The sequence below is a fragment of the Ictidomys tridecemlineatus genome, chromosome 11 (genome assembly GCF_052094955.1).
Source record: "Ictidomys tridecemlineatus isolate mIctTri1 chromosome 11, mIctTri1.hap1, whole genome shotgun sequence".
Classification (NCBI taxonomy): domain Eukaryota; kingdom Metazoa; phylum Chordata; class Mammalia; order Rodentia; family Sciuridae; genus Ictidomys; species Ictidomys tridecemlineatus.
Genome location: NC_135487.1, coordinates 101572437 through 101589622, shown reverse-complemented (window position 1 = coordinate 101589622; position 17186 = coordinate 101572437). Strand labels below are relative to the sequence as shown.

The window sequence follows — 17186 nt, the reverse complement described above, 5'->3', positions numbered from 1 at the left end:
CTATAGCATGGACTCAAGACAGAAATGAGGAGGTAGGGCTGAGTGCGCTAGGTAACAGTCTAACAGAATCAGAAGGTGGGAGATGTCATGGAATGTGGGAGCCTCTGCCTTCCAATGGTCTCATAATGGCTGACCCACTGGTTTCCTCAGAAGGTCACTACAGATGTAGACCACCACTCATTGGGCAGTCTCAGTACTTGTGTACCCTCATGCCAATGTTACCAACTTTTCTTTGTTCCCTTCTCCAAACACCATATTTCACATTACTCCTACAGGTATATGTTGAGAATCCTCGAAGTAAAAATGGTTTCCCAACAAGTTAAAATTATCTACAGGACTACCCAGTGGTCACCTCATTATTTCCTTAATAATAAAGTGGATCATAAGGCTTTTCCTCAAGGGAACAATGCAAAACTGTCAATGGAACATAGTCATAATGTTCTTCTCTGAATATGCAGCCATTATTTCAAAATCCACTAAAAATACAGAACAAAGAGTAAACCATGAGTGTTTGAAATTGTGTTCTGCACTCTCTTAATATTATTTTGTTATACTCCATTTTTATTGTGGCCTCTTTTCTCTCGCTGGGACATCTGTTGGTGTATAGGACTCTGAAGGAATTCCTCACTTATTACAAAAGTTCCAATTGGCTCAGGCAATAGGAACATGGAAAGGAGAATAGAAACATGGAGGGGAGCCATGCTAAGTCTTTGTGAACCCTCAACTGTGGGATGCTCATTGGAAAGAAAATTTCCAGATCCCTCTTACTAAGTCCAAAGCAGATAATGTCCAGTGCTGACTCTGCTCTTCCTGGCAATCTTCCCTTCACTAGGTCAGGCTACTGGTGTCTGCAATCAATGTTCTCACCTACTGAGAACCATGGCTGAATCTGAAGCAGATACGTTAAGCTCTTTTCAGTAAGGATTGGATACCCTTCCTAGCATGCTGCAGGGAAATGAGCCCAGTGCTTTATCTGTAGGACCTCAGCAAATGCATTCATTTGCTTTAACCCACTTATAATGTCAGTTCTCTAGATACATGGAGATTTTACATTTTACACACGTCACAGGGTAAACTGAGGAGCAAAGCAGGGGAGTTAGTTTATTCTGCTTCTATGAACACAAGAGTCATGGACTCTCATCCACTTGAATGTCAGAAAGCCTGGCTTTTAGCCCCACCTTCCTCCCTTTGGACTGCAAACCTGAAAATTACTTCAATTATTTACCTGCATTTGAAATGAAGTTTGAGTAAAAACAAGAGTTGAACTTTGAGGAATGACAATATTAGTTTGTTTTGAAGTGGATAGAAAATGCTGAGGTCTAGAGAAAACATCATGATAATCTTCGCAAGGAAGAACTTATGTGTCTTACTTATCCTGCCTCTTTCTCCAGCTGGCCAGAACATACTCAGTATCTGTTGATGTCATCAAAATCATCTTCAGATCTTGAGAATATGGATTTCTATGAGCCAAACTGGAGAGCAGGTGTTGGTCTGAGAAGTCATCCATCATTATGCTGGGACCTGTTGGAAACAACCAGTAGGGGGATCAACCTGACTACCAACATTTTTTGATACAGCACTGGCTACACTCATCAATTAGCCCACTATCAATTCTTTCACTTGCTGTTCACCAGACTGACAATTCTGTAAAAGCTAAGATAATGTTCTACCCATCTCTGTGTTCACAGTTTCCAGTGAAGACCAAGCACTGAGGCACCTGGCAGGATACACTGAATGAGTGCATAAAAGTGGTTGCCTACCACTGTCATTACAATGAAGTCCCTTTACAGTGTCATCTAAAGCCTTCTAGTTAGTGTCCCCTTCAATGAGTCCACAAGTGCCACATACAGAGTCTTGCACATAACTCTGCATGTGAAGAAGAGAAAACTACCCTAAGAACACTTTGTTTCCCACCTATAATCCACATTGCACTCTAGGGTTTGTAATTGGGGCCCTTGCCAGTTTTTAAATCTTTTTATTAAATTTTTAATTTGTATGAAAGTTAAAGTTTGACTGAAGAAAAGGCTTACAGTTGACTTACTCTTATTCTAAAAGATAGGTGTTAGAAAAGCATCCATGTGCCAGTGATTTAGGAAGACCATGCCTCCCAGGAGAAAGAGGCAGTGGAGCTGAGGGAGCTGGGAAGAGAAGGCAAAACAGCCTACAAAGTGTGATTTCAGGGACAGCGCCATGTGTTTAAAGGATAATTTTTATAGTATTTGGACACTGAGTTGGCTCTGCGTCAGTGTGGCAGTTACAGAGGAGAGCAGGACAGCAGCTTTGGATACAGAAAAGTGTTCAGAGTGAAAACCACAGGAGTGAGTCAACCTTATGCATAACCAAAGTTGAATTTTACACTCTCCTATCAAGTGAATATAGCTTTCTGCATGTGGAAGGTCCCAGAGAACTTGTGCCTTCTACCTACACAATATTTTGATATGTTGTTGCTGTGTGTGTAGCTGCTGTTTTTGCTATAGCAGAACTGTCCAGGATCTTGGAATAACACTTCAGAAAGAAGTTACTCATGTCATTCTCATTTTAGTTCTTTCAAAGGAACAAGTGACTCTTTTAACGGAGAAAGTCCCCAAGTCTTCTCAGACAGATAATATAAATGCTCAACAGAAAACAGGCAATTCAGAGTGGTTTAGCAAGGAAAACCAGTGACACCAGCAGATGGTTTTTACCTTTGCAGCTATTTTGGCCTGTTTATGTGCTCTTTTTCTCTGATAATTACCCTCCCATGATGAATCCCTGGGGGCCAGTGATTCAAGTGATGCTTTTCTTCATCATGATGCTCTTCACTATTTCCTACAACTGAATTTATTAAACCCCCTTTAGATATTAGGCAGTTCTATCTCATCCATTAAAAACTGTAGCCTATCATGGCACAGAGAAAATATCGGTATGAATTTAGAAAGATCTCATGCATTTCATTAAAGAAATGGCCTGCCCAGGTATTCTTATCCATGAAACAAAGTGGCCCCCATAATTAGATCTCACGAGCAGCATGCTAGTTGTTTAACTGGGCAGAGGGAAAAATGTCCTTTTTTCCCCACATGAACAGAAACTGGAAACAACTGGTGAATGCTGGTAAATTTCAGCTACAACTACCTCCCATTACATGGCTGCTTCCCAGGCACAGTGATTTACTTCCCAATACACCTTTCATAGAAAACATATTCATTCCTCTTCAGGGAAGAAAGACAACCCTGTCATACATCTAGGAACTCCATACATCTAGGAACTACACAGGACCCTCCATGCCTGCTCCTATCACTTAACCAGGGAAAATTCTCTCCATGTCACTTCTTAAGTATTAAAGTGTACCCTACATCCCACCCTCAGATTTTACTACTTCAACTCCCTAAAACAAACCCTGAGAGTGACTTTAGAAAGTACACTCATAAACATTCCCTGTTTAGATGCTACACCTATCATGCCATGTGCATTTTAAGCAATATTTTTGAGAAGAGAAAACATAACCAGAAAAGATAAATCTCCCTTGGCCCACAATTAAATCAGCCTGCACATTCCTTAAAAGTTTTCTTTCTTAGGCCATGCTCTTTTCAATTTCACAAACTTGCACCTGTCACACTCTCCTTCCTGAAAGTATGCTAGGTATTTGCTGCCTGCCATCTTAAAGGCACATGCCTGGTTCAGGAAGGAACATTTGGGATAGTATGACCTCTGCCTAGTGGATGAATCTACTGTCCTCCCACTTAGGCAGTCTCCATCATTCAAGACCACACACAAGATGCAGATACCAGGAGAGCAGGTACAAATATCACTTGCTTAATGGAATCTCTCATGAGCTGGGCACCTTGGAACATCTTTCTGTGAGCAGGGCCTCTGGGCACCTTACAAAATGCTCTGCCAACTTGTGCTCTTCAGCCAGTTCCTCTCGATGGCCCTCAGGGTCATGCTGGATGAGGAGGTCCTTGATATGCCTACTGAGGAAGAAAGAAGCATCTTCATCTTCCTGCAGCTTCAGGGGGCCAATTCTGGTGCCTGAAATTCAATCAGGAAATTAAAATCCCTAAGGTAGGATACAAGGGGAAATGTATAACTAGAACTCAATGAATGATGGGATAGTAGGATTTGGACACAGATTTCTACAACAATATCCCTTTGAAGCCTTCAAACCAATATTCTGGTACTTTTTGAGCAATTGTTCACACATTCTTGCACTTGCCAGTTTACCTCCTGCAGACTACTACACACCCAATGTTGGTACTTCATGTACTTTCTTGGTACTTTTCTTTTGATACTATCAAAAAATACATTTGTACATGTGTATATATTTATACATTTAGGCATATAAATGTATATGTATACACATGTACACGTACATATGTATAGATAAAAACATACATAAGTACAGATATATATCTAACTGCATTCCTTGCTTTGACGGCCCTACTACAAAAGATGAAGTATGTGGAAGGAAGTCTGAATTTAACCCTGCATGAGAAGGTGAATGGGACCTGGGTACAGGAAATCCTGAGACTGATTCATTCAGAGTAGCTCTACAAGTACCAAAAGGAAAACAAACTTATGAGCATGACTTAGAACAAAGAATTTCCTGATGCAGGTAGAAAGGAATGCATCAGAATGGATGCAGTATTGAGAAGCAATAAGGACTTGAGAGAGGTGTTTCTGAAGATATCATGAGGAGTCCTTCAGTGCAATTCTGACTCATTTAATGCCAGAAGCCCATGAGCATTCATAGTTTACTTGAACTCTATTTCAGTAAGTTCAGAAATAATAAGTTTTGACATTTAATACAGGAATATTGAAGAAAGCAAGCAATATCCTTTAAAAACACACTTTGAAACTCTGTGCAATACGTACAAACATACAGAAGACCAATTTTTCCCTGGATCTGGAGGGAAGAATATATACAATCAACATATCACATTGGTTAGCTCAGCACCCCTGGATGATCAGAATTACCTGGGGGCATTTGGCTCTTGTCCTTCATCCTTACCATGTTATTTATTTCTTGCCAATAAAACCAGACTGGACCAGCCACATTAAACTACTCCTGCTTTACACATTGCAAACACGAGCATATAAATGTTCTCTGGGTACACTGGGATGTCCTGAGAAGAATACTGAAGGAGAACTTAAAAGAAGGTACCCTGCACTTACCATAAAAACTGGCCTTGTTTTGGAGACCAGGTGAGTAGGCAGTCCTGTTCTGATAAATTATTGACCCAGATCCTGTCTCTGAACTCTGGAAAAAAGTCAAGCATGCATTTTTACCCCCCCAAGAGATTCTGGTAAAAGTGCCTAGCTGTCTTCTAAAACACATGGGTAAGTTCCCTCAGCAGACACTTTGTTTCACATTGGTTCAGATTAGAAAAGACACTGAAAATAGATTTAGATGGAATATGCAAACTCTCACAAAGGAAACATTTATTGGTGTGCCATTGACACAGTATCCTTGGCTATTAATGGATTTTGCAGGTGACAGGGTAAAGCCTTATCATCAGGGAAAATGCCATACATAGGCAATGAGAATTTGGGACTGGAGCTTAGAGCCAAGCAAACATGGTACCATCTTTAAACATATAAGCGATTTTGCTGTCCTTCTTGGATAGCCACAAATGTTCAAAAAACACTGTGGAGAATTGATATTTTAACAGGACAATAGAGGAGAGATAAGAGGACCCACTGCAAAAGAGTCTTTTGGATAGATGATTAGGCATCTGCATGCTAAAGAACTAAATGAGATTCTTTGAATACATTCACTCTCCTCATCCCTGCCTGCAATGTTCCATAACTTGCATTTGCCAGTGAGTGCCAGGAGGGACAGGTGGGGCTAAAAGTTGGAAGAGTGCAAGCTACCTGACCCACCCAATGCCTGTACTTCAGATCTGGTCCTAGTGTTTGACTCATACCAATGAGTAACTATGGGACCTGCCTTCAGGGAGCTCTCTCTATCCACATAGAGGGTTGAAATTGAAGAATAGGGAGGCTACCTGGGAACCCACCAGGAGCCACCTTTTTCTTTTTAATTTTTTTAAATTATTGTAGATGGACAGTTTTATTTGTTTTGTTTTTATGCTCTAATCTCTTTAGTTTTTTATGCAGTGCTAAGGATCAAACTCAGTGCCTCACACACATAGCCAAGCACTCTGCCACCAAGCTACAGCCCCATTCCACCACCTTTTTCATGGAAGCAGTGTATTCACTGGCCCCATTCAGAGTAGAGTAAACCACATGTTCCTCAGAGAGGGAGGCTGGACTCTTGCTTGGGAGGCCAGAAAAGTGAGACAAGTCATGACAGCTGGAATGAGCCCAAAGCACCTCTTTCAATGAGTCCATCAGCACTTCATTCATATCCTCCTCCACTTGCAGCTCCATGCAGAGACCTGTATGATATACAAAACAATTACATGGCTGCATTTTCTTAGTTTCAGAAGAGTATATCACTGCAGTGTTTTGTACAAACACTAGTTTTTCCTATACTTACACACAAAAAGCAACCTTCAATGACAATAAATATACTCTACGTGAATGGCAGTAGTGATAATGATTTATATGCTACATTCAAAGTTAGTAACATGAAACGCAAAAGTACTAAAAGAAATGATCTGAGCAAGTTTGACAGCCAGAATCGAAGATTATTGTCTTATATCATCTTGTTATTCTGAATAATTGTAATATATGTGTGTGAGGTTGTATATTCTGAACTTAGTCCTATCAACAAAATTAATTATTTGACGGAATTAATTATTTTGAGTTTCAAAATTCACAGGCAGGGATAGAAACATTTTTATATGCAGATCTAGTTTCCAGGCCACAGGTCAGAACACCCAGCATCACATTTAATTCCCATTAGTAGTCCAGTCATTATTTTATTATGATTATACAGTCTTGTAAAATGTCCTTTTTTATGAAATGCAATCAATTTTCATCTAATAACATTTTAGGTGATTATCAGTAAAGTTTGCTAGATGTCATGAAGTAAAAGATCCGAAAAAAGATTCTAGAATAAACACTGCCACTGGAAAAGACACTGAAAAGCAGCCGTTTGCAACATTTTGAAAATCTGCTTTCATATTTCAGTTTTATAAGAAGTAGTTTTAAGTATTACATACATGATGATAAATTTATACTTGTCTCATGTAGTCCTGAATTTGGTACAAAAGAAACTACTTTAAAATCACATCAAGGGCTGGGATTGTGGCTCAAGTGGTAGTGTGCTTGCCTGGCATGTGTGCGGCCCGGGTTCGATCCTCAGCACCACATACAAACAAGATGTTGTGTTTGCCGAAAAACTAAAAAATAAATAAGTAAATAAATATTAAAAAAATTCTCTCCTCTCTCTTTTTTTTAAAAAAAATCACATCAAATCTCAAATCGAGAAAAGTAGTTTTGTTTTGTTTTTTTCTTTTGATAAGTGAGCATGTGTTTTGCAACCTCTCAATTCACAGGAGTACAAAGTTAGACCCTGAACATGTCTTGTGGCTGTCTTTGCCTTCCTTCAGAGCTCCCAAATCACAATGAAGTACATTGTAACACAGTACTGAGATTCAATAGTTGAACACCTGCAAAATATGACTGATTAATTGGTTAAAATGTAATCATATTTGTCAATATAATTTAAGATTAAAAATAATTCTCATATCTTACTACTGATTTTCAATATAGCCCATCATTTTGATTCTTTAATACTTGGTATATTTCTCTTAAAAAACATATTGGGAAAGGACAGTTTCATTGAGATAAGGACAAGAACAAAAATTATTGAGCTCTATGGAAACTTTGATGATTAAACAGACAGCAGTTCAAGCACCTCTTACTTTGTTAGCTAAAGGTACTATTGATGAGCACATCAGGTACTAGGAAGGTCAAAGTGCATTGTGCTAACAGACAGGAGAGTTGTATTTAAGGTAGTGTGTTAGTAAGCACTGAAGAGATCCATTAGTAACTACAATGAGGTTGTTTTAGTCAAAGGGAGTAATTAATAGAATTATGAATAATGGTTGTTATGCAATTCAACCCTAGAAAATGACATTGAATATGAAAAGACAGACTTGATATTATCCAATAATGTAGTGTTTGGCAAGTGTCAACCTTAGTCTAAAAAGGAGTTGATTGTGTATATCTCTAAGTTAAATACTATTGCCTAATTGTTGAGTGACTTCTACAAGTGTTTTGTTTGTAAAAAGGTTTTTTTTTCTTGAAAAGTGGGAAGACACAAATTGCTATTTGCTTACTGTATTTCAAACTTTCACAAATAGTGAGGATGGGGGTTAAGAGCATAATGTTGGATAAAATGGTCAAATGTTCTAATAAAGACCAAAAAAATGTAAATAAATCTACAAATGCTGCAAGACTACTTATTTCTCAGTTCAGAAACTGATTTTATGACATCAATGACAGCTCATTGTTAAAAAAAAAATTGAAGACTAACTCTGATAATAGGAATTTCTTAGAAGATACTGAAATTGATCTTTTCCTTCATTTAATAAAATTGATTCACTTTCTGCATACCCTTCTGCTTTCTACCTTCCTTTAAATACATTAACAGATTAAATATATTAACAGACTTTCCAATGAAATATATTAACAAATTTGTCCATTCTTATTGATTTTCTATTCTCATTTAACATCCCCCAGCCTTCAGTGCCAAAAGGAAGCACTAAAATAACAAAATGCTTGGCTCCAGAAATTACTCTAGGCAACAACCTTTATCTTCTGTCCATTCTTTTTCAGTTCATCTCCCATTGACCATGAGCAGTCTTCCTCCTTTCTTTTGACATCTTAGAGACTTCACTGGCTTTGAATCAGCTTCTACCCAGGTGGGAGCTATAAAACTACCCCAGTAATCAGAGAGGACTGTGTAAAGGCAAATTCAAAACCTTTTTCATGGTGAGGAAGAGATGAAAGGCTTAGAACCCTCATAAATTAATAAATTCTTCTAATCACAATTCTGAAATAGTATTCTTCCTTTATATTCATATTTGTCTTTCCAGAGCTCAGATCTTCAACAATTATTATAATAGTATAATTATTATTCATTTCCTCCTCAATTCACTTAACTACATATACACACATACAATAAAGGACTCTAATAACTCTATCAATGCAATTTTCACAGAAAGTATACCCGATTGCATTATTGTCATTAAAATCATTCAATATCACTCTTTGTTTTTAGAAAAATTCTATTTGGGGGGATTGGTGTTTCATGACTTGGATCCTTTTCACGAATTGGACCTGCTTCTTTGCACTTTAAAACAAAAATGCTAATTCTAGTGTTGCAAACCACTTTGGGTTCTCTAGATGGTCAAGCTTGAGTATTTCTGTGCACCTTCAGTCCCTTACTCCTTAATATGGCATTTCCAATGACTTATAATTCCTGCCTCATACCATGTCATTGCCTGACTGATTCCTACCTAGCTTTCTAAAGTGAGTCTATCAGTGGGATGTTCTGATAACTGGTGCTTACAGTTCGCTCAGTTGCTCTTTCTAGGTGATTCTATGGCACTCTGTTAATTCCCATCCAACAGATACAGAACGTGCACAAATTCTTTTTCTGCTTGCCACTTTATGCAACTATACCATACACCACCTGAGGGTCTTATATCTTGTATGTTTGAATTCCAAGCACTTTGTCACAGTAAGTGCACAAAAAATGTTTGCCAATTGCGTGCCATAAACTCCAGACACTAAAATATTAAAAATTTCATATATGGAATTTCAAACTTAAATTTGAAAATATGAATATTGATGTTAGGACAAAGTTTCCCTTTTAGAGTCTTTCTATTTGACTAACTGGATTCTAAACTGGATATCAGAGCTCTTGGAACATGAGGCAACAACAAAAGCTAGGGACACTTAATACAGGAACTTTTCTTTACCTACTGGACTTCCAGAATACATCTCTGTGTTCTGTAGATCAAAGAAAGCTCCCAAATACATAGCAATTCTGGATGTTGAGAAACTTTAAAAAAGGAATGTCCAAAAGAATATCATTTCAACAAAACACAGAAGTCAAGGGGAAGAGAAAAGGATGAATAGCCAACAGTAGTGAGTGACATCTAATATTATGATGATAAGATGGAGACAAAATAGTCTTTATGCTCATTTATGATATGAAAATACTACAGTTTATATAGCATAAGGATGAGAGATTAAATAGAATATCAAGCATAACAGACAGAAGAAGCAATTTAAAATCATGACTACACAAGGTATTTGTGACTAAATTATTAAAGACATCTTATTCAGCTTTACATGGTTTCCTTTATTTTGGTAATTTAGCTCAATGTCAGTATTTCCCTTCAAATTACTGAAAATAACTTTAAAACACTTTGGAAGATATTAAACAGTTAAAAGCATACACTACTTATAATTCTTACTAATTCCACACTTAAATGTATGATTGTAAAGTTGTTAGTACGTATTATATTAGAAACAAAAAGTTGTCGCCCACATCTTTCTCTAGCTGCGCCCAGTTTTACCTTAGAAATTGTATTATTTTAGGAAGTCAACTGAGTGGTTCTCCCAATTATGCAACAGTGTGACGAAAAATCACGCTTCTGTGAATGGGGACAGAGATACTTGACCTTCAGTGTTCTGACTGAAGCTTCCCTGACCACTAGTCCCTTTCTGTGCAGAAATGATTGTAGAAAAAGGACAAGGAGCCTGCTGGGAAGAAAAGGAACAGAGTTCAGGAGTCAACATCCAGAGCCCACAGAGACTCTAAATTTCAGAGCTACTTCCAGCAATAGGGCCCAGAAGCATTTGAACATGGAAACTTGTGTGCAGCATACTTTGAGCTCATCAACTTACATTTGTGTATTCTTTAGAATGGAAAAACCTCCAAACTAATAGAATTCTGGAATTTGTGAGGTCCAAAACAGTTGATATTAGACTTCTTGGCAAAAAGGAGAGAACTCATGCCATTAATTGGGCAAGTACAATGTTCAACGGTATTTGTACCACCAAACTTGTGAAGCAGTTCATGCAGCTTGTGCTGAAGGGGAAAAATAGCATTTGTAACACTCATTTCTAGATATGAAATATTTTTACTACAAAGACATCTGTCTCTGCATAACAAATTTATAAATCATCTGGGGAAAAATTACTTCCTGTAACTCTACCTTGTATGGATGCTAAAGCATCAATCATTTTTCTTCTACAAATGCTATTTTGGTTCCAATATTAAGAAATATAAACCTATTTCCTCTGTTGACCTCTCAGTCATGTTAAAACAACTGCTGCCTTAGCAATGCTTTTCTCAGACAGCACGTACATCCTAGCCAAGCTAGATTAATTTTATCTGCTTTCCTGTTTCTCTTTAACACAGTACAATAAATTAATTCAATATGAAGTAAACTTTAACATATCCAAAATTTTGTACATGTAACAGATACAGTATTTGTAAACTTGTTTTTGAGGGAAAAAGTAACTTAAATTTTAGTTTTTTCAGTCCACTTAATCTGTATTAATTACTACATTCTTACTTTGAAGCTTAAAAGCAGGCAATATGTACATGAATGATCATGGTTATTCTAACAAAAGTTTATTTACAAAAACACTCATAACAGGTCAGATTTGAACTGTGAGCCCACTTTTTTTATCCCTGTCATGTATTAAAAAACTGGGAAATAATACATAAAAGAATGTGCAGTAAAGCAAACCATGACTAATACAAGTAACTACAAAAAATTTCTAGGACATAAAGTATATTTACCTCAGATTTGTTATTATTATCTCATAATTAAGTGGCCTACAAATGGTTGAATAATGGAAATACTCTACCAGCATGCAGGTAATTCTAACCTAGGTCAGTGAAACTCATATTGCCTCTCAAAAATTCTTTGTAGGGGCTGGGGATGTGGCTCAAGTGGTAGTGCACTCACCTGGCATGCACAGGGCACTGGGTTCGATCCTCAGCACCATATAAAAGTAAAATAAATATGTTATGTCCACCTGAAACTAAAAAATAAATATTAAAAAATTCTCTCTCTCTCTCTCTCTCTCTCTCTCTCTCTCTCTCTCTCTCTCTCTCTGTCTGTCTTTAAAAAAATTCTTTATCAAAGCTCTAAACAATTGCTTTGGCTATTGTTCAATTTTAATAGTATACTTGCAATTTTCAGATTATCATGTTTTCACTAGTGATCCTTAAATTGAGGAGGAAAAAAAAAACTGTATGGAATATGGGTGTTAATTGAGCCACCTTCAATACACAGTCAAGAGTGTGGTCATGAAGTTTTGATATCCTCTGCACTCACTTCAGGCACAGTTCATATCCACAGACCCTGTGATATTACCTATTTCTGCAATAAAACTACAGATTACATGAGCTATTCCTCACTGGGCATACGGTGTCAATAATGCAAGCTGAATAAATTCTTGACATCTGCTGTACAAATTTGTTCTTCTTAACCACACTGTCTTCTATACCTAAATGTTTGCTAGGGGATACATCTTATGTTAAGTGTTCTTACCACAATAAAGTAAAATTTAAAACTCACAATAGATTAAATATAAGCACAGACATTATATTATTATAAACAGGAAGAAACAAATTTGAGTTATCTCATTTCTGTCATTCAATGTAACAACTTGAGTTTTTTTAATATTTTCTGTAATTTATTGTGAAATAAACTTTTTATGTATCTTTCAAATTGATTTTTCTTTTTAAAATGTTCTGTTTATTATTCATGTTTCAGAGAACCTGCCCTTTACTATTGTTCTGCTAGAGCACTCCTCATTCCAGTTCACCCTGACTTGTCACACCTCCCTGCCTTTGCATAGGTTCTTCCCCTGCCAGGTGTCCTTCCACTTGATGAGCTCTTTCTCCTCTGAAAACCACATTCAGAATTATTCTCACTCTCTTTGGATACCCCATAGTACTTTCTCTTTCAAATATTTTGTTTTAGTTGTAGTTGGACATAATACCTTCATTTTATTTGTATATGGTACCGAGTATCAAACCCAGCTAAGCCACAACCCTAGCCCACCCTACAGCATTTTAAAAGTATCCGCATTATTCTGCAGTGATAATTTATTAGATTATAGACTAAGGTTTTGGTTTTACATATTTATTTTACTTTCAAGAACTCTTAAAATGATTAAGACCTTGTCTCCTTGCACTGAATTTCCTACAGCCTACTCTTATCTCTCACAGAAGAGAAACATCAGTAAATACTTGTTAAATGAATGAGTTTATTGAAAGATCTATCTATCTTCATTTCTAAGGCGCTATCTATTGTAATACTGTCTTTCAAGTCGACAAAAGTTTTTCAAAAAAGAAAAACTACATTAAACATTTACCAATTTAAAAATGCACCTTAATATAGGGAATATGAAAATGGAAAATTATTTACATATCTGAATTGATGTAATCCAATAATGTCTAGAAAAGAGACTGAATATATTAAAATAAAGCATGTGCACAAAACAAATTAATGGAAAACAAAATATTCCAAAATAAAACTGCATCTTCTGTTTTAGAACATAGTACTGCATGGAAAATGTTGCTTTTGTTCAGAAAAAGCTTTTAGTTCTAACCCAGTATGTTTGCTCTCTAAGCAGTTTTTTGCAAAAATACAACTGCTTCCATTTCTCCCTTCTTTCTTGATAATTACTTCACTCCCAAGGAATTATCTCATCTTTTCATCAATTATTACATTTCCCACCTTTCGGTTAATGATGCCTTTGCTTGCTTGCCTATAGGTAGAATTAAGATTAAGGATAAAAGCACATTATTTAAGTTAATTGCAATCATTTATGTTATTATTAAATGGAGAGCAAAAGACTGTTAAGGTGAAGTTGGAATTTCTGGATTACTACCATCCTGTGGAAGTTATTAATCAGCTACATCACAATGGCCTGATGGACCATAAGAACTCAGAAGCCTTCAATTATGTGACAAGGTCTACACTGCTGCAACAACTAACACTCTATGTCTCTAGAGGGTGAAGGAGGAAAGTATGTACCTAGTCTGGTGTTTGAAAATTTATGTCTAATCTGCACAGGAAAAAAGTAATTTAAGATCTACTGTTTTTAGGTATTAGCTTCATATCATAGCCATGTAAATTAGGAAAAAAGGAAAATTACATTTAATGATAACAAACTAGAAATTGAAATAATTTTATATTTATTTTAAATGCTAAATGTTCACACATACTTAATTTCATTTTGATGAAATTCTAATTCTCCAATTTTTAGATCTTGAAAATATGTTCAAAGTATACTATAAGGAATCACAAAATCATTATCTTTAACATTAAGATGTTCATTTAGACACAATATAGAATAATATAGCTCATATTAATTATCCTCCAATTCTAGGCACAAAATCAATATGCTATTTTCACTGTGTGGCTAATAAGGGCAACAATTAGTCAACAGTAAATCAGTTACCTATAAGAGTGTCACCAGTCTTTTTACAGTACACAAACTATTATATTTATGCTATAGTACAATAAATTATTTTGTCAGTTTGTAATTCTTTCAAGGATGAGTATATTAGCGGAGATCATTTTATACCTATAAGAACAAGATTAGATACATAGGTCCCTATAGCAATTTAAAAACAAAACCCAAAACAGTGAATCACTATTTTTAAGAAAATGTGCTCCAAGATACACAGTTCCTTATTGTGTGTGTCTATTTTCTGTGGGTCTTGCTTCATGACCCTTTTGTGCAGCTTGTGTGTGTCCAGTTAGAGATTTTTAAGGTTGCTAAATGTTGAATGGAATTTCAGTGGCTGCTTGACTGCAGAAGAGCATAGATAAAGGGTGTGATTATTTAACAGCTAAAAGAACACAAAGATTATTTAAGCATAAATCAGCACAAAAAATATCAAAAATGAAATTGATGATGTTCAATATTCAATATAACTATACAAGCAAAGACCATTTACTATAGACTCATATGATTAATATGAAAATAACCTTGTTACACAGGACACTTTTTCAATAGAAATACCTATCATGAGATTCCAAACTTAACATCATTTGACAAATTAAAACAAGAGAAAAAAACTGTTATTGCTTTGTTCTCAATATTGTGGTTCTATCACAAAGATTATTATTTTAAACTTTTTCTGGTTTGCTTAAGTATTAATGTAAAGCATAAGCTTATTAATTGAAGAAAAATTCACTATGGAATAACAATTTCTTGACATAAATTTGCATATAACAATGCAGAATGATATTAGGATCACATGGTCATGCAAAAGTGCCTTTCTTTTTTTTTTTTTTTTGGTGGGGAGGGGAGCGTCCAATGGACTTAACTCAGGGGCACTCAACCAGTGAACCACATCCACAGCCCTATTTTGTATTTTACTAGACACAGGGTCTCACTGAGTTGCTTAGCGCCTCTCTAAATTGCTGAGGCTGGCTTTGAATTCCAGACCCTCCTGCCTCCACCTCCAGAGCCACTGGGATTACAGGAGGGAGCCCCCATGCCTGGCCAAAAGTTCCTTTCTTAATTTTCAGGATTTTTTCTCCTTTTAAAAAATAATTTATCAAAACTACACTGAGTTTTATCTCGCTCCAGTTTGAATGCCAACCATCAAGAGTACAAATAGTAAGAAATGCTGACAAGGATGCAGGGAAAAGGGAACAGGGACCCTCAGTGGAATCCTAAATTGATCAACCACTATGGAAATCAATATGAAGGTTCTTCAATAGTGTAGTCATATTACCACCATATGCCCTAGCTACACCACTCCACAGTATTTATCCAGAAGAACTCTTAGTTAGCACATATAGAGCAAACATAATCATGTTTATAAACATGCAGAACATGCACAATTCATGTTTATAGTAAAACAATTAACTATAGCCAAGTCCTACAAGCAGCCTAGGTGTCTGTCACCAGATGAAAAGACAAAAGAAAATGTGATACAAAAGACACAACAGAGTTTTACTGAGCCCTGGAAAACAAAACAAAATTATGTCATTAGTAGGAAAATGAATCTAGAGAATATGGTGTAACGTGAAATAAGCCAGACTCAGAGAGGGAAGGTCATCTGAATCCCATTATATGTGGAAGGTAGAGAGAAAAGGGAGGGGGGGGGATGCAACATCTCATAAAGACAGAAGAGAGAACAGTAGTGTAAAGGATGGGGTCAAGGGGCGGGAGGATGGGAGAGAAAGCGCAAGTACTGGGGGATGAAATTGACCAAATTGTGTTATGTGCAGGTATAAATATCGCAATGAAGAGGAGGAAGGGTCCGCAGAGGCGGCAGCGCTCCTGGGGAGCAAGATCTACCTGGGAGCAGAAGTCCGTGCCCTGGGACGCCCAGCTTGATGCATGTGGGACGCTGGAGCTTGGTCTCGCTGCTGCAGCCATCCATCTCGCGCACCCGCGTCTCCACCGCTGCTGTGCTGCCCGCCTGCTGCCGGCGGATGAGCATTTCACCGGGAAGAGGTGGGAGGGAAGGGGGACCGACAGTGCGAAGGGGAGGAGGTGGCAAGGGAGTCTAACAAGGAGTCCCGCCCCCTGCGGGTCCAGAAGTGAAAGTGGGGAAAGCGGAATCCCGGAGGGGACCACGCTGTGCGCTCCGCCCTAGTCCAAGAGCGCAGCTGGCGCCCCGCCTACGCCTTCCCCCGCCTTAGGGACGGAGCGCACTGGGGGCAGCGGGGAGTCCAGCCTCGCTTTGCGCTGGTTGGGCGCAGTTCACTGTCTGCACAGCTCTCTGGAGCTCTGGGCGGTGGAGGCCAGTGAGAGTCAGCGAGGAGAAGGGGGTACGCCATGCCAACTCTGTGCCTTGGAAGACACATGCCCAGGCGTCCTTACTGACCAAGGCTCTAGAGCTCTGCAGGTTCCCATGTCCTGCACCTCAGGCAGATGAAAAGGGCGCTCAGCTCTTCTGCTTTGGTTCCACTGGCCGCTCGGTGCAAAGTAATTTCTTTTCCTATTTCTCACTTATAATGTTTCTTCTGAGGGCTAAGGACCACCGCTTGTCACAGAAAGGAGAATCAGAGCTGTCACAGGGCAGAGAGCTGGGGTTTGCATCTGTCCTCCCTTTCTCTCTCTCTCTCTCTCTCTCTCTCTCTCTCTCTCTCTCTCAACTTTTGCACACACCACCTCCACTGCTGGTTTATCTCTTGCAAGAGAAAACATACCTTATACATATTTACATATATGTAGCCAGGGATATAGTAAGTTCTAAATAAATAATAAAAGAATGAAAGGTAAATGAAGTA

The 17186-nt window shown here is 37.6% G+C and overlaps 1 protein-coding gene across 3 annotated transcripts; it reads right to left on the bottom strand.

Annotated features, from left to right (window-relative positions):
- Positions 1 to 1374: 1374 nt before the first annotated feature.
- Positions 1375 to 16584, bottom strand: LOC144368222 (uncharacterized). 3 transcript variants are annotated; one of them, XM_078026919.1, is made up of 5 exons: positions 16249 to 16584; positions 7107 to 7286; positions 6313 to 6377; positions 5152 to 5236; positions 3526 to 4008 (listed from the first exon to the last, which is right to left on the bottom strand). In XM_078026919.1, the coding sequence occupies exons 3-5, from the start codon at positions 6367 to 6369 to the stop codon at positions 3806 to 3808; spliced, it is 345 nt and encodes a 114-aa protein (XP_077883045.1). In that variant the 5' UTR covers positions 6370 to 6377; positions 7107 to 7286; positions 16249 to 16584; the 3' UTR covers positions 3526 to 3805. The 3 variants fall into 3 exon arrangements, with proteins under 3 accessions (XP_077883044.1, XP_077883045.1, XP_077883043.1); XM_078026918.1 differs by lacking the exons at positions 7107 to 7286; positions 16249 to 16584 and adding an exon at positions 1375 to 1521 and having other exon boundaries at positions 3821 to 4008; positions 6313 to 6946; XM_078026917.1 differs by lacking the exons at positions 7107 to 7286; positions 16249 to 16584 and having other exon boundaries at positions 6313 to 6942.
- Between the last annotated feature and the right edge of the window lie 602 nt (positions 16585 to 17186).

Coding starts and splice junctions, on each gene's coding strand:
- LOC144368222 (XM_078026917.1), bottom strand. CDS start 6,411: ATGCAGCCATGTAATTGTTTTGTATATCATACAGGTCTCTGCATGGAG. Junction 5,237..6,312: donor TGATGGACTCATTGAAAGAG/GTGCTTTGGGCT, acceptor ACTTTTTTCCAG/AGTTCAGAGACAGGATCTGG. Junction 4,009..5,151: donor AAACAAGGCCAGTTTTTATG/GTAAGTGCAGGG, acceptor ATTGAATTTCAG/GCACCAGAATTGGCCCCCTG.